The 20,584-nt window shown below is 37.4% G+C and overlaps 1 protein-coding gene across 3 annotated transcripts in view; it reads left to right on the forward strand.

The window, feature by feature from the left end:
* Positions 1 to 20,584, forward strand: part of CCDC60 (coiled-coil domain containing 60) — a 198,531-nt gene that overhangs the window by 153,437 nt on the left and 24,510 nt on the right. For all 3 annotated transcript variants that reach the window (XM_051972899.1, XM_051972898.1, XM_051972900.1), the window contains exons 7-8: positions 4,906 to 4,996; positions 10,550 to 10,790. In XM_051972899.1, the coding sequence (XP_051828859.1) occupies positions 4,906 to 4,996; positions 10,550 to 10,790 (332 nt within the window). The remainder of the gene's footprint in view (positions 1 to 4,905; positions 4,997 to 10,549; positions 10,791 to 20,584) is intronic.

Genomic DNA, 20,584 nt, shown 5'->3' on the forward strand with positions numbered 1-20,584 from the left:
TTCATTTGCTCCTCACAATAATCTTGCAAGATAGTTATCATCATCATCAAAAATAATGATGCTACTAGATAGCATAATCTGGACCTGAAGTCAGAAAGACTTGTGAGTCCTAAATTTGGTCTCAGATATTTACCAGCCTTGTGAACCCTAAGCAATATAAAATTATTTAAAACTCTGTTTGCCTCAATTTCCTCATCTGTAAAATGAGCTAGAGAAGGAAATGGCAAACCCCTGCAGTATATTTGCCAAGAAAGCCCCAAATGGGATCACAAAAAATAGAACATGACTGAAGAAGAGCAAAGGTGTTTAAAGATTTCTTGGTCTTGACTATAACTAGTGGCAAAATATATTTCCCTCCCCCTAGTAAGAAAGAGGTGGTGGATTATAGGTGAGTGATGCAACATACACTGTCAGTCCCAGTTAAGTATGTGTTGATTTGTTTTCTTAATTGTTTTTCTTTGTGGCAAAGGATAATTCTGGGAGGTAGAAGAGTGAGGTTATTGGGAAATGACAGTGTATTTTCCAGAATATATCAGTAAAGTATTTTTAAACCCCAATAACTAAAAACTCCTACTCTTTACCAGCCGTGTGACTTTACCAAATCACTTATGTCTCTGGCCCTTAGTTTCCTCATCTGTAAAATGAAATGTTTCACACACCAAAGACCCTTTGTAGTATCCTAAGATCTCATTCTGGGAGTGTTCCTAGCGGGAAATATGATGCAGGTCAAATTCACTGAGCAAAAAGCAGTTCTCTACCCCCTCCCCTTGCCACCTCCCAGGTGCTGTGGAGACATGATTTTTCACGGTCAAACGGACACATATGTTATTAAATCCTTGATGAGAAATAAGCACTGCACTAACAGTCACAGCATTCATCGCTGAGTGGAACAATAATGAATTCCCAGGTAATATCAGAAACTGGTGACTTCGTTTCTATCAGGCAAAATGATGGAGAGCTCATGCATCATTCTACTATTGACTTTGGGGATTCCGGGCTCTCTCCCCAACATTGACCAGGTAGCTATGGATTCTTAAGAGCAGGTCCTTGTCAGTGAACTTCAGGTGGTAATGACCAAATAGGGACTAATGTTCTTGAGAGTCAGAGAAAGTTAACAAAATTGTTAATTAGGATCTTGTTGACAGTTCCATTTTGAAGAGTGAAAATAGGACTGTGTCACATGATTTCAGATGATCTTGGGGAGCCAAAATTTTAATGGGATGGGTTCTTCCTCCCCTGAAGTAGATAATGACCCTTCCACTTATCTTATCCTTTCCACTGACTTTCACAGGGGAACCTCTTTGAATTTGTTTAGACTCTGACATTCTATATTCCAAGATCCTTTACACCTACGGCATCCCTAGTACTAAGACCTTCCCAAACCCTGACATCCCCTGTTCTAAGATCCCTCCCACCTTTGATAATCTCTGTTCCAAGGCCCCTCCCAGCCCTGAAATTCCTTGTTCTAGATTCTGAGGCAAAAGGAAGTAGGGAGAACCTTCCCGCTGGACAGCCAGGGATCTGGGAGCCAAATCTTGCTCTCCATCTCCCTCAAAGCCTCTTCTCCAGATCCAGCTCTGCTGCTTACAGGCCAGGCCAGCAATGTGACCTTGGACAGCTCTCAAGGCCCCATTGCCCTCTTCTCTTAATACTTGGAGGCTGTGTCAGATCATAACTAACTTTTATCTAGTGTTTTGAGGGAAAGACCTTACAGACTCCTGAGCTCCCCAACACAACATTTGACCTAATTGAGCATGGGTTTCCTCCCCCTGTAAAATGGGAATAACTACTCATTCACCACTGACCTTCTAGGTCTATAGTGAAGGAAATACCTAGAACATAGTAGGTGCTTAATAAATGCATATATAAGACTTTGGTTTTTTTAACTTTTCATCTTCCCAAAATGGGAGGACCAGGTTCTATCTCTTGCTTCATTTTCCCCAACATGGCTTTGCCAGGTCTTAGCTGGGGCCAGATGACCAGCAGGAAATGATCCATCCTGGAGCCATAAATTCTCAGGCCAGAACCAGAAGAAACTTTCTTATTAAGTTTGGAATACTTAAGGTTTAAAAGCCTGCCTAAGCCACATATTTCATTTTTAAAGGGGGAAAGGGGCTTTTGAACTTCAAGGAGTCTTCGGGCAGAAGCAGCAGGGGCTGCATCTGGGAGAAAGAACTCGGAAAGCCTTGTAGGATCAGAAGGAAGGCGGGCAAGGAAGGGGGGAGGTAGCGAAGGATCTCCTTGTTAATCAGAGTGTCAGACATCAAAAAAGCTGCCGGCTTAAATACTGTTTGCATAACCCAAATATTGATGGTGATGCTTTTTCCACAGTATTTTTAATATTTCCTTAATTTGTTTACTCAAGGGAGCAGTGAAGCATAACAAAAATTAAATGAATTACACCATTAATTATGCAAAAAGCTTTTTATTGTGTAATCAGAAAATAAAATATTACAAAGAGCATTTTGGTAACTTCTTCACTCAAAGATGAATTGGCTCTATTACCTGTTCTGAGCTTGTTTCCCTCTTCAATAAAATGGAGTTGAGTGAATCATTTGTAAGGCCCCTTTCTGCTCTGCCATTCCCTGTTTGAAGGCCCCTCCAAGCCCTGCCATTCTCTGTTTTAAGATCCCTCTCAGCTCTAACATCCCCCAGACCCCTCCCCGCTCTGACATTCTAGGTATTATATTCCTCCCAGCTTATCTACTATTTCTACCATTTTACTACTTTCATCATAATCATTTCATTTCACACTAGAATGAGTAGAGGATTTCGATTCAGAAACTGTTATTGTTTAGTCAAATGATTTCTGTTATATCTAACTCTGTGACCCCATTTGGGGTTTTGTTGGCATGGATACTAGAGTGGTGTTTGCCATTTCCTTCTTCAACTGATTTTACAGAAGAGGAAACTGAGACAAAGATGGTAGATTTGCCCAGGGTCACAAACTATTAAAGTGTCTGAGTCCAGATTTGAACTCAGAAAGATGAGCCTTCCTGACTTAACCTTTTCTCTTCCCAAATGGAAGAAGCAGGTTCTGTCTCCTGCTTCCGTTTCCCCATCATGGCTTTGCCAGGCCTTGACTCAGGGTAGATGACCAGCAGGAAATGATCCCAGCACTCTATCCACTGATTAACCTAGGATTAATCACTCTCTAGGGTATTAAGGTCCACCAGGGAGCAAGTCAAAAAACAGACAGACTGGGCTCTATATCAATATCAAAGTGTTTGGTATTACATCTCCCATCCTAACTCCAGGACAGCTCCTTACAATTTCTGTAGGACCCTAACGATCTTCAGGAGCTCCAACTTCCCTCTCTGAGAGGTTCTCTTAATTTCCAGCCTTGTCCCAGGACCCTCATGCCAGCCAGGAACTTCAAACAATCCCCACCCCCCCCCAAGAAAAGTACCCAGTCCCTAAACGTGCACATTACCCATAAACCTATTCCTATGGATCTCCCTACATTACCCTTTATAGAACATATAATCAAGAAATCTAGGCCAATATTCATTGTTGATTATAGGCTATGTCTCTCTTTTTCAACGGATGAATTAGATTTCTTGTTAAGAGTTCACTAATACCTTTTGTTTTTGTCCTTGACTGTACCCCCTAACTATTGACCCCACCCTTTTATTTAAAAAAAAAAAAGGCAATCACATTAAGCAAATCAACCAACACGATAAACAAATAAGTCTCATTCCACATCCAAATTCCCCGACAGTCATATGGAGTTCAGATGAAATGTTTGTAAAGTGCTTAGCACAGTGCCTGGAACATAGTAGGTGTTTTGTTTATTCTCTCACTTACAAGAGGAGGAAAGTAGATTTCATTGTCAGCTCTTAGAATCAGGCCTGTTTCTTACTATGAGTAAAATTTAATAATTACTACTATTACTACTACTACTGCTGCTACTTACTACTACTATTACTATTACTACAATAACTACTCTTGTTATTACTGCTACTGCTACTACTATTATTACTACTACTATAACTAGTACTACTACTACAATTATTGCTGGTACTACTACTACTACAATTACTACTACTACTACTACTATCATCACCACTACCATCATACTACTACTACTACAACTACTACTACAATTACTACTACTACTACTACTATCACCACCACTATCACACTACTACTACTATAATTACTGCTACTACTACTACTACTACTACTACTACTACTACAATTATTGCTGGTACGATTACTACTACTACAACAATCACTACTACTACTATTACCACCACCACATAACAACAACGATGATGTTATTTTATGTATACTGCAATAATAATAATAAAATAAAATAGTAGTATATAACAAATAGTAGTATAATACACCAGCATTTGTGCTTTAAAGTTGGCAAGGAACTTTTATACAAATTATCTCATTTGATCCTCACAAGGGGAGGAGAGGAAAGAACCAGCATTTATTTATTATTTAATAATTTTTTTATAAATATATAATTATATATACATAGATTATTATAATCTATTGTTAATTACTATGTATTACTCAGAAATATTTTCTCACTTCTCTTCACAACACTGCAAAAACAAGGGACATTCCCCATTTTACCCAAAGAGTGGTGCCAGCTGCGGTCTGCCTTGTGGGTCAAGTTTGTTCCTATCCCTTAGCCAAAAGCTAAGTGCACCTAAGGCCACACCAAGCCAAGACCCCACCTAACAGCTGTTGTCACAGATAACATCCATCCAGCTGACATCACTTGGCCTTTCCAAATTTGACCCAAACCTTTTCCTCATGAGCCAAGATCCATGTTAGCCCAGAAATCGCCATCTTTTATTCCCTATTTATTGCATTTTAGAAAAGAACTTGTTGTAATAAAAACAGGACTCTGGAAACTAAAATTCATTAAGTTGTTTTTCACTTTAGGGACCCTGGAGGCAGCAAAAGTACATTAAAAAAAATCAATAAGGAAAAGGTGATGTTGCACAAATGGGAGCACTTCGTCATGCCGCCCAAGGTAAATCCACTGCAAATTTTACATTAAGGCTTGGATCCCTCTCTTCCCCACCCCCATTGCCTCCCCTCCCCATTCCACTGGCCGATGCCAATTGGAACTGTCCCATGGTCTCCTCCATTCCTCTCAGCATCTGCATCTTGAGTGTTGAGTAAAATGAAATTAAAGTCAGAGGGCCCACATTCGAATTCTGACTCAAAGACCCCCCTCCCATGTGTCTTTGTTTTAGTCTCTGTAAAATGAGAGAGTTGAACTTTGGGAGTTTTTCAACTGGGATCCATGTACTTGTTTTTGAAAAATACTCTAATAAATACATTTTAGTAGAATTGGCTTCCTTTGTAAGCTATATATTTTGTACATTAGAGACATTGTTCTGAAGGCCTCACCAGACTGCGCCAAAGAAGTTAATGACATAAAAGCAGGTTAAGAACCCGCAGACTAAATGACAGCCAAAACCCCTCCCATCCTGGGTCAGTACTGCAGTGCCTCCTTTTCAGAATATTACAAAGAACATGTTTCATATATTTTTAAGTGCTCTGTCAATAGAAACTATTATTATTCCCTCCTAAAATCCCATTTGGTCAAAACATTATTTGATTCCAAAATCCCTCCCAGTTCTAAATTTTTTTTTCCAAGGCCCCTTCTAGCCCTTGAATTCCGTGTTTCTAATATTCTGTTTTAAAGTTCTTCCCAGCCCTGACATCCCCTGTTCAAAGGCCTTTCCCAGCCCTGACATGCCTTGTTCTAAGGCCCCCTCCAGCTCTGACACCCCTTGTTCTAAAGCTTTTCCCAACTCTGACATTTCCTGTTCCCAAGTCATTTTCAGCTCTCATGGTCCATGATCTAAGATCCCTCCCAGTTCTAAAATCCCCTATTCTAAGGTCCCACTCAACAATGTTATTCCATGTTCTAAAGTCTCTTTTACCTTTGACATTCTCTGTTCTACAAACCTTTCCACAAAATAGACATTTTATGTTCTAATTCTCTCCTCAATCTAACAGTCTCTATTTTTAAGGCTCCTTATTTTCACTGTTCTTTTTATTTTTAAAGGCAGCCCCGCTATATTGACTAAACCAGAAGTACAGGGAGCCATTCACAGACTTATGCCAGTACTTATCAGCATGGGAATTTTGCCTTTCTTCATTTCCACCCTGGACTGGTCCTCCTTTCCTTGGGCAACCTGAGGGGCTTACCATTTAACGCTAGATTTAATTCATCCATGGTTCTCCACAACTCAGAACACCCAATTCCCAGAGATTTACCAGCCTCAGCCTCACTGGCAGCCAGTCAGAACAACCTCCTGGTATTCTGTATTCTAGGACCTGTTCCCCATCCAACATTCAAAAGCCCAGGTTGCCTAGCACTCTTAATAATTCTCATCATCCCCAAAGCCTCTGACACAGCTGTAAAAACCTATACCGAGCAATCAGGTCTCCAGCCACCTCTAGGGTGGAATAGAACAGCTGCTTAACACCACCCACGAGTTAAATACAAGGGAGTAGGAAGCAGGGAGTTTATCCTGGGAAGATGTCAGGGGAGATCTGAATCAGCTCAAAACCAGTAGCTTCAGCACTTCTTTAGAGGCAACTCTCAATTCTCCCCCCCCCCAAAGAAAGTTGATGAAAGGGCTGGCCCACCCTTCTGCTCCATTTTTTCCCCTGACACCATTAAGGAAGCAGGAATGTTCACGTTTCTGTTGAGGGTGGCTGAACAAGCATTCATTAGCCACCCTCGCTAGAAATAGCAGCTTTGGGGATGCAGTCAGAAATCCTAGCTCAAGGGAGGACCTGTCTCCTCAAAAACTTGTTGGCCATTAATATTTCTAGATCTGGAACAGATCATCTGGTTGTTCACAGGCTGAATAAGCTACCCAAAGTGGCGAAGCCAAATAAAGAAAGGGAAAAGCTAAACTCAGGTCTCCAAATTCTCAGGCCTGGACACTTTTCACAGGCTAATTTAATGCCCTAATTTTTCAAGACCAAGTTGATTCAATCTTTTATTTTTTTCCCCCACTAGAATCAGAAGTTAATTTCCTGCAGTGTAAGGAAGGCAGAAGCAATAAGGGTGTTTATCACCCAATGCTCTCTCCCCCTGGAACCTGGCAGTTTAGCCAATAGCCTCTTTATCTGGGTAGGGGGCTGGCCAATGGGAACATCCCTAAGTAAAGACAAATGACAGAGGCATCTAACTCCCACACAAGTCAGATGGGGCTTATACCCCTATATTCAGAGTCCTCTCTTTCCTCATCACAATTGTGCCTTTTCAAAACCTTAGGGTTACACAAGGAGGTAAAGAATCAAAAGGGGTTTGATGGAATGATTTTTAGATTTATAAAAAATCATTGTCATTATTGTCATTCTTATTATTTTAAAAGGCGGTCTCCCTATACTGACAAAACCAGAGGTACAGGGAGTTTGGAAACTCCAACTGCACCACTCACTGCCTGTGTGACCTTGGGCAAAATTACCTGCCCTCTCAGGATCCCAGTTTATTCAGCTGTAAAATGAATTGGACTAGATTCTCATCAGTGAACATGTATTTAAAATTCCCTATTATGTTACAGAATCCCTGCCAAGTGCTGGGAATATAAAGACAAAAAGTACTTGGACCTGGCCCTCAAAAAACATCTTCTCTTGGGTAGGGAGGATAATAGCTATTGCTAGATCGGTAAGTACAAAGCAGTGTCAGGTGAGAGGGAGTGAGATAAATCCTATAGAATCTCCCATAGCAGGTGGCATCCAAGCTTTCCTTTGAAGGAAGCCTAAGAACCTCAAGAACCACAAGATCACAGATTTACAACTGAAAGGAATCTGGGACATTGGCCAGTCCAGCCTCTGCAGATCTAGAATTTAGTAAGTTATTTACTCAAGGTCAAATAGCTATTAATTTGATCAACATAAATTGTTCAGATTAACAGAAAAGGACATAGAATAGTTATATATACCTATTTTAGAAAAAAAAAAGAAATTGAAAAAGCCATAAATGGGCTTTCTAAGAAAAAAGTATCAGGATCAGATGGATTTACAAATAAATTCAACTAATTTCAGTATTAAGCAAGCTATTTGGAATAATAGGCAAAGAAAAAATCCTACCAGACTCCTTAAATGAAATAAATAAGTTACCTAAACTGAGAAGTGCAAAAACAGAGAAAGAAAATTATAGACCAATTTAACTTAAATGCAAAAGTTCTAAACAAAATGCTAGCTCAGAAACTACAGCAATGTATCACAAAAATTACACAATGTGACCAGATGGGATTTATACCAAGAATGCATGGCAGGTTCAACATTAGGAAAACTGGTGATTATCAATAGCAGAAGCAACTAAAATCATATAGTTTAGTCAATAGGTGCAGAAAAAGCTTTTGACAAAATACAACATAAAAAATACTTGAAACATAGATATGAATGGAATTTTCCTTAAAATGATCAGAAGTATCCACCTAAAACCATTAACAAAATATTATCCATAATGAGGATAAGTTAGAAACCTTCCCAGTAAGATCAGAAGTGAAAGAGGGATGCCTGTTATCACTATTGTTACTCGGTTGATTGGTTGATTATTGTCCCTATTTCTCAAAGAGGACCAAAATGATATCACTATGTTAGAGTCGAATTACAATGTGTCTGATTGTGGCAAATTAAACCAATGTGAGTTTGGAATGATCTGCCACAGATCAGACACAAACAGTCCCTATGAACATTTGGAGTTGCTTTTCTAACTGCACATCTCAGGTTTCTTCTGAGCTAATTCAATTCTGCTTTGCTCACAGAGCACAGCATCTTCTCTGATGAAGGCACGCCATGCTGAGAGGAACCGTGCCGGTGTCTCCCATTTGTAAAAGCTGCTATGATTAAAGTTCTTAAGAGAGACCTTGAGAGTGTCCTTATATCACATTTTTTGAGCACTTTGGGAACACTTGCCCTGTGTGAGTTCTTCATAAAATAATCTTTCTGGCAAGCACACATTTGGCATTCACACAATGTGGCCAACAACGGAGTTGTGTTCTCTGTAATAAAGTTGGAATGCCTGGCTGTTTAGTTCAAGAAAGGACCTCAAGACTAGAAATGCTAACAATAGGATAAGAGAAGAAAAAGAAATTAAAGGAATCAGAATGACCATTGAGGTGACACCATGACTAGCAAGTGAATTAGATTTAAGGAAGGACTGTGCAACAATTCTAGCAAGATAGCAGGATATAAAACTATCTTATATAAATCATCAACCTTTCTACATATCACCTACAAAACCTTGAAAAAAATATTGGTCAATATGTTTTATTTAAAATGACCATAGACAATATAAAATACCTGGGAAACATATCCTTCTAAGATAAATGTAAGAATTACATGAATGTAATTATATATAATAATGTATATTCATTATACATAATTACATATACATATACATGATACACATTATATATAAAATACATAAAGCATGTTTATACAAATAAAATCAGATTAAAATAATTGGAGAAATATTCATTATTCATTGGTAGGTCAAGCCATATAATAAAAATGATGATTTTACCAAATCTGATCTACCTATTCAGTGCCATCCCAATTAAACTACCAAAAAATTACTTTATTGAACCAGAAAAAATTAATAACAAAATTTATTTGGAAGAACAAAAGGTCAAGAACATAAAAGAAATTAGTGGGAGGAATTTTAAAGGAAAGAGCTTAGCAGTAACAGATCTTAAACAGTATTATAAATGGATAATTATCAAAACTATATGGTAAAGAAATAGAATAGCGGATCATGGAATAGAATAGGTATATAATGCACAATAGTAACTATAAAAGAAGGTTGTATCAGTTTCTTGAAGGCGGGGGGGGGGGCGGGGAAGAAGTGGGGAGGAGGTAATTTCTTTGTATCCCTGGTTGTGAGTAAAGTGCCTAGCGTATAATAGATTTAAATATTTGTGAAATTCAATTGGAAATCTTAAAGTTCAAATGTTTTAGAATAGTGGTATTTATTAAGCACCTACTCTATATGTTAGGCACTGTGTCTCCATCAGCAACCCCTATTAAGATAGGCAGCTCATAGGATCACAGATTGAGAGCTGAAGGGGCTGCCTCAAAAGATAATGAGTTTCCCACCAGTGGAGATATTCACGGGGGATGTAAGAATTTCTTTTACCAAAGATTCATTTCAACAAACAAAAAGTATTGATTAAATACTACTATGTGCTAGATCCTGAACCGAGGACTGAGAAATCTAAAACTGGAATGAAAGAATCCTTGACTTTAAGGAATTTGCCATTCCCATATAAATTCATCTAGATGGCCTCAAAGGCCCCTTCATACATGAAAATTTTTCAATTGCTATCGTCTTCTACTCCACCCATTACTTTGATTTATTTTATATATGTATACATGTTGTCACCTTTTATAGATAATATAACCACCTTGAGAGCAGACACTATTTCATTTAGGTGCTTACTAAGTTCTTGTTGATCAATTGATTGATTTCCAACCCTTATTTCCTCCCCCTAACTGATTCTGTCACGGGAATTGTTTTGCCCTACTACCTTTTCCTTCCTCCTCCTAGTCCAAGAAATATAAAATGCCAGGTCCCCGAATCATGACCGCCCGGAAGGCAAGCCGGAAGGCATCGACCATCAGTCTTACCCGTACAAGTGGAGGGTCATCTCCCCAGAGCAGCATGCTGTCGGTGAACCCTCCTGGCTCGGATGAGCCCCAGAGCACTGTAACCCTGGGTACCAGCAGTAAAGATCTGGATGACAATGAGTCTTCATCCACGAAGGCAGATGATGATAACATTCCCATCAGTGAGTGCCATATCTTATCCCCTGATTTTTGGTTCCTTCTTTATCCAGCTGCCCATCCTGTGAGGCAATCCCAAGGGTACAAAAAAGTATGTGTTTATTATCCGGGAGACACCAAGAATGGTAGCATAGGGAAAATTAAACTTGATTGAGTCACAAGGACCGAGTTCAAGATCAATAGATATATGTGAATGTAGGCACATTTACTCCTATCCTCCCAGGGATACCCTTTCTAGACAGCTCTAAAAGGTAACAGTGGATATAGTTCGTGCCTGAAATCAGGAAGACGCATGTTTAAATCCAGTTGGGGCAAGTCATTTAAGTGCTGTCTGCCTCAGTTTCCCCAGTTGTAAAATTTGGATCACAGCACCAAGCGCCTAGGTTTGTCCAGATCAAATAAGGTAATATTTGTTAAGCCCTGAGGGCACACAGTAGGTGTTTATTAAGTGCTTATTTCTTTCCTTCCATGATGCATATGCACAAATATTTTTAAATGGGCATCCTTTTTTAATAGCACAGTATGTAAAGCAAAGAAATCCAGGTTCAGATCCAACCTGACATTCATGCCTTCGTTTGATCTTGACAGTCGTTTCCTCCTCCATAAAATGTGAGTTGCTGAGACTCTCACGGATGTTGAGACCTGGCTCTGCCCCAAAGTTTGTCTCCTTAACCATAATAGCATATAGAATAATCATCCTCTGTTAGCAACAAGTTGGGGCCCTGTCCCTATCAGACTACATCTGTAAATAGGGAGGAATAACATCCTACCTTTCTCCTAGGGATGTTAGGAAGAATTTGCTTTATATAACTGGGGAATGCCCCAGAAATAGGAGTTATTATTATTTCTGCCAAAGGCCTGGCCTTAAAAGGAAGGTCAGGCCTTCTGAGACAGTTCTCATTAAGCACAATACCATATTATATTTCTCTGTTCCCCTCCATTCTACGATCGATCATTTAGCCATGATCCCATTGGGTATCAATCTCAAAAAAAATCACATATGAGAATGAAGGAACTGGGAGTTTCAGCCTGAAGAGAGAAGAATATGATTCATAATGGACTTCAGTGACCTGAAGATTTGTCATGTGGAAGAGATTTTAAAAAAAAAGCCTCACTCTGATCCCAAAGGGAAGAACCAGGAGCAATGGATGCGAATTAATGAGAAATAGATTTAGGGTTCAATATAAGGAAACTTGGTGGGGTAGTGACTAGAGCCTTGAAATCAGAAATCAGAATGACATGAGTTCAAATTCTGGCTAAGACACTTATTGGAGGCATGACATAGTCAATACTTCTATTTGATCTCATCTGTAAAATGGGCATGATTACACCCAAACCTACCTACCCCATGGAGTCTATTGTAAATTATCATAATAATAGCAATAGCTAGCAGCTTAACACAAAGGTAGAAATAACTAAAGAAATGGGCTTGAACAAATTGATATGTATCTGATGACAGGGATGAAGATGATATACTTACATGGTAAGCTTGGATGACTGGGAGAATGATGATTCTCTCAACAGTAATAAGAAAGTTAAAAAGAGAGGAAGATTGGGAGAGAAGGGGAAACAGTAATAGGCTCTATAAGAAAATCTATAACAAAAGGATGTATTGAGTTTAAGATGTCTACATAATATCCAATTCAAAACGTCTCAAAGGCAGTTGAAGATGATAGAGCAAAGGTTGGGAGTTGGGGGAAGTTAGAGCTGGACAAGTACAATCTACTATAATGTGACATAAATACACTTTAAAATATGTCACTATGCAAAATTCTGCAATAAAAACCACAGGGACTTAAGTATACAACAGTCAAAAACTTCATTCTTGCTGAGTTATTTTTCAGTCATGCTCAAGTCTGTGATTCTATTTGGGGTTTTCTTGGTAGAGAGTCTGAAGTAGTTTGCATTTCCTTCTCCAGCTCATTTTACTGATGAGAAAACTGAGGCAAAGAGGGGTGAAGTCACTTGTCCAGGGTCACACAGATAGTAAGTGTCTGAGATCATGTTTGAACACACAAAAGATAACTCCAGACCTAGAGCTTTATCTGCTGTGCCATCTGACTAGCTTCATCAGTGATACATTAAAAAAAAAATGAAGAACTTAATAAAAATGGTAGCACAGCTTTTTATACAAATTTAATGGCTAAAAATACATAGAGGCAGCATCTTTACATCTAGGAGTTGCTAGGTTTGATGGGGGTAAAATTTGTGGTCATGTTTGTCCATGAAGTAGTCATGAAAAGGATTGTAGTATTTGAATTATTATGAAACCGCCCCTTTTTCTGTATTCTCACCATTTCTCACAGACACAATCTCAGATTGTTCCATAATATATCAAATCCTTGGAACAAATTCACAATTTCAAAACAAGTCTTATAACAAGGCTGACTATAGATCTGAAAATAATCTGCGTTGAGATTATAGTTGAATCCATGGGAATTGTTGTTGTTCAGTAATTTTTTTCAGTCATGTTCAGTTATATCCAACTCTGTAATTCCATTTGGAAACAGTTTTCCTTTTTTTTTTTTCTCCAGCTCATTTTACAAACAAGGAAATTGAGGCAAATAGGGTTAAGTGATTTGCCCAGGATCACACAGCTAGTAAATGCCTGAGGCCAACTTAAACTTGGGTCCAGTACTCTATTTACTATCCTTAGAGAGAGAATATCAGAACAGAGACTTTTCTTGAGATTTCCCGATAATAGACATGACATAGGTAAAGATCATTGGAGAAAGAGAAGTTGTTAAGAAATTCAGAAGTCCTGAAAACTTAAAGAAAAGAGTATGTATCAAAGAAAAAAGATTGATTAACAACAGAAAGATCAAAGGGATTGAAAAAAGGACATTAGATTTGGCCAATACAAAATCACTGGGCAATGATGGAGAGAGCAGTTGGGTGGAGTGATGAGATCAGAAGTTGGCTTGTAAGGCATTATAAAAGGGAATGAGAGGAAGGAAAATGGAAGGACCTCAAGATGTTTAGACACAAAAGATTGGAAAGAGATAGAATGAAAAGAATGAAAGCTATTAGGGACAAGTAGATATCAATGAAGGTTGTTCAAGGATAGGGGAACCATGGGCATGTTTGAAGGCAACCCAGCAATAATGAAGATTGGTGAAAGAGTGGGTAATCTGTTGGAGAAAAAAGGTTGGAATGGGCTTATTTGTTTATGTCCAGTGGTCTGGCTGAAAGAAAGACAGTTGGATTTGGGTTGTTTTCTACAAAGCAGCCATTATTGTTACCATTTTTAGAGTCTCAAGACCTTTTTACATGCTTAGAAATTATTGAGAAGAGTTCCAAGGACAGAGTCAAAATGGCAGAGTGAAACTAGGAAGTTGATTGAGCTTTCCCAGTTACCCTAAAAAACACATAAAACCAAGCCTCTCAACAGAATCTGATGAAATGAAACCACTTTCCAGCCCAAGATAGATTGGAAGGACTTCAAGAAAGATCAGTCTCACCGAGGTTAAAGGGTATTCAGTCTAGCTCAGATGGTATTCAGAAAATCCAATAAGAGGGTCTTAATCACATATTAACAATTGAGACACTAGGTCCTGGTTCAGTAGTAGAAATACCAGTGGGGCATCCTCTAGTCCCAGCACAGAAGGCAAATTGCCAATTGAGGAAACTAGGCTGTTATTTGGAGAGAACAGGTAGGGCTATCTCCTGTGAGCAAGACACCCAACACAAGCGGCTACTGTGCTCAAAGCCTAGGCTCAAGTTGCACAAGAAGCTTGAGACAGTGCTTTCTGTATCCCCAGGAACAGAGCTCAACCTCAAATGTCACAAAATATAAGAAAGAAAGAGAAAGGAAGGAAGGAAGGAAGGAAGGAAGGAAGGAAGGAAGGAAGGAAGGAAGGAAGGAAGGAAGGAAGGAAGGAAGGAAAGAAGGAAGGAGAAAGAAAGGAAAGAAAGAAAGAGAGAGAAAGAAAGGAAAGAAAGAGAGAGAGAGAGAGAGAAAGAAAGAAAGAAAGAGAGAAAGAAAGAAAGAGAAAGAAAGAAAGAAAGAAAGAAAGAAAGAAAGAAAGAAAGAAAGAGAGAAAGGAAGAGAGAAAGGAAGAAGAAGGAAGGAAGGAAGGAAGGAAGGAAGGAAGAAGAAGGAAGGAAGGAAGAAAGAAAGAAAGAGAGAGAGAAAGAAAGAGAGAGAAGAAAGAAAGAGAAAGAAAGAAAGAAAGAAAGAAAGAAAGAAAGAAAGAAAGAAAGAAAGAAGGAAGGAAGGAAGGAAGGAAGGAAGGAAGGAAGGAAGGAAGGAGAAAGAAAGAAAGGAAGGAAGGAAGAGAGAAAGGAAGGAAGAAGGAAGGAAGGAAGGAAGGAAGGAAGGAAGGAAGGAAGGAAGGAAGGAAGGAAGGAAGGAAATGAGCAAGAAACAGAAAAGAACTTTAACCAGAGAAAACTACTATGGTGACAGGAAAGACCAAAACACCAACTCAGAAGAGGACAAAAATGCCCACATGGGAAATCTCAAAGGGCAATATGAATTGGTCCCAAGTCCAAAGAGACTTCTTAGAATGCTCATAAAGGATTTTAAAAGGCAAATAAAAGAGGTAGAAGAAAAGTGGAGGGAAGTAATGAGAAGTATGCAAGAGAATCAACAGCTTGGAAAAGGAAGGACAAAAATTGATTGAAGAAAACAATTTCTTAAAAAAACAAAATTGGCCAAATGCAAAAAAAAAAAAATCCACTGAAGAAAACCCTACCTTGAGAAGCAGAATTAACCAAACAGAAAAAGAGATACAAAACTGAAAAAAAAATTATGCATTCAAAACCATAACCAGACAAATAGAAGCTAATGATACTGAGACATCAAGAATCAAACTAAAAAAAATGAAAAATTGAAGAAATTATAAAACAACTCACAGGGGCATAAAAACTTCACAATCAAATGCAGAAAGGAAGAAATAGCAAATGCTTACTTTTCAGATCATGATGCAATAAAAACTATATTCAATAAAAGACCAGGGAAGGATAGACTAAAAGCCAATTGAAAATTAAATAATCTTAATTCTAAAGAATGAGTAGGTTGGATAACAATCATAGAAACTATAATTTCATCCAAGAGAATAATAATAATGAGACAATATACCAAAACCCTATGGCATGTAGACAAAGCAATTCTTAGGGGAAATTTAATATCTCTAAATAGTTACATGAATAAAATAGAGAAAGAGGAGATCAATGAATTGGCATGCAACTAAAAAAGCTAGAAAAAGAACAAATTAAAAATCTCCAATTTAAATACCAAATTAGAAATTCTGAAAATCAGAGAAGAAATTAATAAAATTGAAAGAAAACTATTGAATTAATTAATAAAACTAAAAGTTGGTTTCATGAAAAAAACCAACAAAATAAATAAACCTTTGGTTAATTTGACTAGAAAAAGGGAAGAAAAAACTCAAATAACTAGCATCAAAAAAAAATGAATTTGCTAGCAATGAAGAAGAAATTAAAAACAATAATCAGGAGCTATTTTGCCCAATGCTATGTCTACAAATCTGACAATGTAACTGAAATGGATGAATATTTACAAAAATATAAATTGCCCAGATTAACAGAAGAGAAAATAAATCGCATAAATAATCCCATTTTACAAAAAGAAATTGAACAAGTCATTAGTGAACTAAAATTGCAGGGCCAGATGGATTTGCAAGTGAATCCCACCAAACATTTAAAGAACAATTAATTCCATGTAAACACTTAAAAACAATTAATTCTATGTAAACTATTTGGGAAAAGAGGCAAAGAGAGAGTCCTGTCAAGTTCCTTCTATGACACAAATATAGTGCTGATACCTAAACCAGAAAAAGCCAAAAGAGAGAAAGAAAATTACAGACCAATCTCCCTAATGCAAACATTTAAAATAAAATATTAGCAAAGATATTACAACAACTGATCAGCAAGATAATATACTGTGATCAAATGGAATTTATACCATGAGTGTAGGGCTGATTTAATATCAGGAAAATTGGCACAATTGACCATATCAGTAACAAAACTAACAAATCATATGATGATCTCAATACGTGCAGAAAAAGACTAGAGAGTATAGGAATAAATGGAATTTCCTCTAAAATGATAAGCAGCATCTATCTAAAATCATCAGCAAGCATTATTTGTAATGTAGAGATGCTAGATGCATTCCCAATAAGATTAGGGATGAACCAAGGAATACCTATTATCATCACTATTGTTCAATTTTGGACTAGAAATAGTGGGTCTAGCAATAAGAAAAGAAAAAGAAATTAAAGGAATTAGATTAAGCAATGAGAAAATAAAACTATCAATCTTTCTAGAATCCTAGACAATCATCCCCAAACCTACTTGAAACAATAGCTTTTAAAGAGTTCCTGGATATAAAATAAACCCACACAAATCATCAGCATTTCTATATGTTAATAACGAAGCCCAGGAACAAGAGTTAGAAAGAGAAATTTCAGTTAAAATAACTGTAGACACAAAATAAAATATTTGTGTGTCTACCTGCCAAGACAAACCCAAGAACAGTATGAACACAATTACAAAATACTTTTCATACAAATAAAGCTATATCTAAACAATTGAAAAATTATCAATTGCTCATGGATAGGCCAATCTAACATAATAAAAAAGACAATTCTACTTAAATTACTCTACTTTTTCAGTGCCATATCAACCTCCCCCCCAAAATTTTATACAGCTAGAAAAATAATAACAAAATTAATCTGGAAGAACAAAAATATCAAGAATATTAAGGGAATTAATGAAAAAAAATACAAAGGATGGTGATCTAGCAGTAAAAGATCTAAACCTCTAATACAAAGCAGTAGTCATCAAAACCATGTGGTACTGGCTAAGAAATAGAATGGTAAATTAGTGAAATAGGTTATTTTGACACACATAATACAGTAACTAATGACTATTGTAATCTAGTGTTTGTTTGATAAACCCTCAAATCCCAGATTCTGGCATAAGAACCCATTATTTCATGCAAAAAAAAAAAATTCTGGGAAAATTGAATGTCAGAAACTCGGTGTAGCCTAATCTCACACCCAATACCAAAATAAGGTCAAAATGGGTACATGATTTAGGCATAAAGAGTGATACTGTAAACAAATTAGGAGAAGAAGGGATCTACAGAGCTTTGTAGAAAGAAGGAATTTATGGCTAAGGAAGAACTAGAGAACATTATGAAATGCAAAATGGACAATTTTGATTACATTAAACTAAGAAGGTTTTGCACAAACAAAACCAAAGCAGCCAAGATTAGAAGGGAAGCAGAAAGCTGGAAAATTTCTACAGCCAGTGTTTCTGATAAAGCTTCATTTTTAAAATATATAAAGTACTGAGTCAAATTTATAAGAATACAAACATTCCCCAACTGAGAAATGGTCAAAGGATATGAACAGACAATTTTCAGAAAAAGAAATTAAAGTCATTTATGGTCATATGAAAATATGTTCTAAATCACTATGGATTAGAGAAATGCAAATTAAAACAGATTGACAAGATGATAGGAAAATGATAAATATTGGAGGGGATGTGGGAAAAACTGAGACACTAATGCATTGTTAGTGGAGTTGTTAAATGATCCAACCATTTTGGAGAACAATTAGGAACTATGCCCAAAGGGTTATAAAACTGCATGTTTTGATCCAACAGTGCCATTACAAGATCTATATCCCAAAGAAATCATAAAGGAGGGAAATGGACCTGTGCAAAAATATTTGTAACAGCTTTTTGTGGTGGCAAAGAATTGGAAAATGAGTAGATGCCCATCAATTGGAGAATGATTGAATAAGTTATGGTATATGGAAGTAATCAAATATTATTGTTCTATAAAAAATGATGAACAAACTAATGTTAGAAAGGACTGGAAAGATTTACATGAACTAATGCTGAGCAAAACAACAGAAGTAGAAAAACATAGTACACAGCAACAACAAAATTGTGCGATCATCAAGTCATGACAGACTTGTTTCTTCTCAGTGGCTCAGTGATCCAAGGCAATTCCAATAAACTTTGCATGGAAAAACTCATTTAAATCCAGAGACAATTATGGAAACTGAATAGAAATCAGCACATATTATATTCACTTTTTTCTTTTTCTTTTGTTTTTCTTTCTCTTATGCTGCTTTTTTCCTTTTGTTCTGATTTTTCTCTCTCAACATGATTAGTAAATATATATATATATATATACATAGCTATTAATATAGGTATATATACACACATGTACAAGTATAACAAAAAATGTTGTTTCTATGTATAACTGGGGAAAATAATTTTTAAAAAAAATTATTGGGGATGCCAAAGAACATTTGTTTATATGAGTCTATACCCATCTGTACTAGAAATTAAAACAGAAATTTTCAAATAGTTATTAATTTAACATAGCAATAATCCAGTATATATTAATAAACATTTTTGTAAAAAGCAACTATTTTCCAAAAAAAACATTAATGAGGAAAATGGGGTATTAATTTACATTGCACTGGTATTATTTCTATTAAGCTTGGCTTAATAGAAAACAACTGGATTCTCATATCTTCTACATTTTATTGTATATAATTCTACATTTATTCTGCATATTTTTTGGTTGAAGAATATGAAGAAAAATCTGGCCTCACTCAGATTGATAATTGGAAAAGGAAAGAGTATTTTAATAGGTGAAGGACATTATGAAAAAGATTCACAGATTCCCTAAAAAAAGTCCTGGGGACATCCAGATTCCACAAACACTATGAGAATTACTGCTGTCACATGTTAATATCATCAGCTCCCCCCTCCATCAATGGTCACTTTTTCCCCTGCACAAAAAAGAGGCAAGTGAGCACCTGTTTCGCAGATCTAGGCAGCCAGGACCAATATTGTGGTGTTTACACCTCAGGAGAGGGGTCTCCAGGGTCCCTCCATCATCATGAATGCCCCACTTTATCAACTACCTTTGAATCCCTCTCCCTTGATTTTTTTTTCCAAGCAAGACTCAGGAAACAGGGTGGCCACTGCCCTTATTTTGTCCACATCAAAACTCAGCTACATGATAGATGAAGCCCCATGCTAGCGGGCACAGTCCCTGCCCAAAGGCATTCTTTTCAAGTAAAAATTGGTGGCAGGCAAGGGAAAATGTGGAACCTTATAAATGATCCTCTCAGAGAATGTTTCCTGACTTTCCAGGGAATCAGACTGGCTCTCACCAATTGGCATTCCAACCACTCCAGCGTGAGGTGCCAGACAGAGGTGTGATTGCACCTAAAGTCCTGGGGGATGGGGAATAGTGAGGAAAGGAAGGGGAGGTAGAAATCAGAAATCCTCACTTCCTTTGCAGCTGAGACTTTCAAAGGGGGAGAAAGACAAAGGAAGTAGTCAGAGAATACTAGGATTCGCGTGGATAGAGGAAATCAGGGACCCCTGATTTCAAATGTGATCTCAGATACTTCCAGTGTAATCCTGAGGGAGTATTTCCTGGCAGCTAGGGCCATAGTGCACAAAGCCCTGGGCCTAGAGTTAAAAAGATTCATCTTCCCGATTTCAAATCAGCCTCTGACACTTCCAAGCTGTGTGAGCCTGGATTATAAATCACATCATCCTATTTGCCTCAGTTTCCTCATCTGTAAAATGAGTTGGAGAAAGAAATGGCAAACCCCTCCTGCACCTTTGCCATGAAAAGCCCAAATGGGTTCACCAAGTGTTGGGCATGAGTGAAATTAATGGGGATGGTCCCACCTTGTGGGAAAAAGTACCTAAAATAACTTGTTGTTGTTGTTGTTTAAATGCCAATCAGCAATTTCACTTATCTAGGGAATTCTAAGACTGAGAATAAACTCCC

Source organism: Antechinus flavipes, chromosome 1 (genome assembly GCF_016432865.1).
Source record: "Antechinus flavipes isolate AdamAnt ecotype Samford, QLD, Australia chromosome 1, AdamAnt_v2, whole genome shotgun sequence".
NCBI classification, from domain to species: Eukaryota; Metazoa; Chordata; class Mammalia; order Dasyuromorphia; family Dasyuridae; genus Antechinus; species Antechinus flavipes.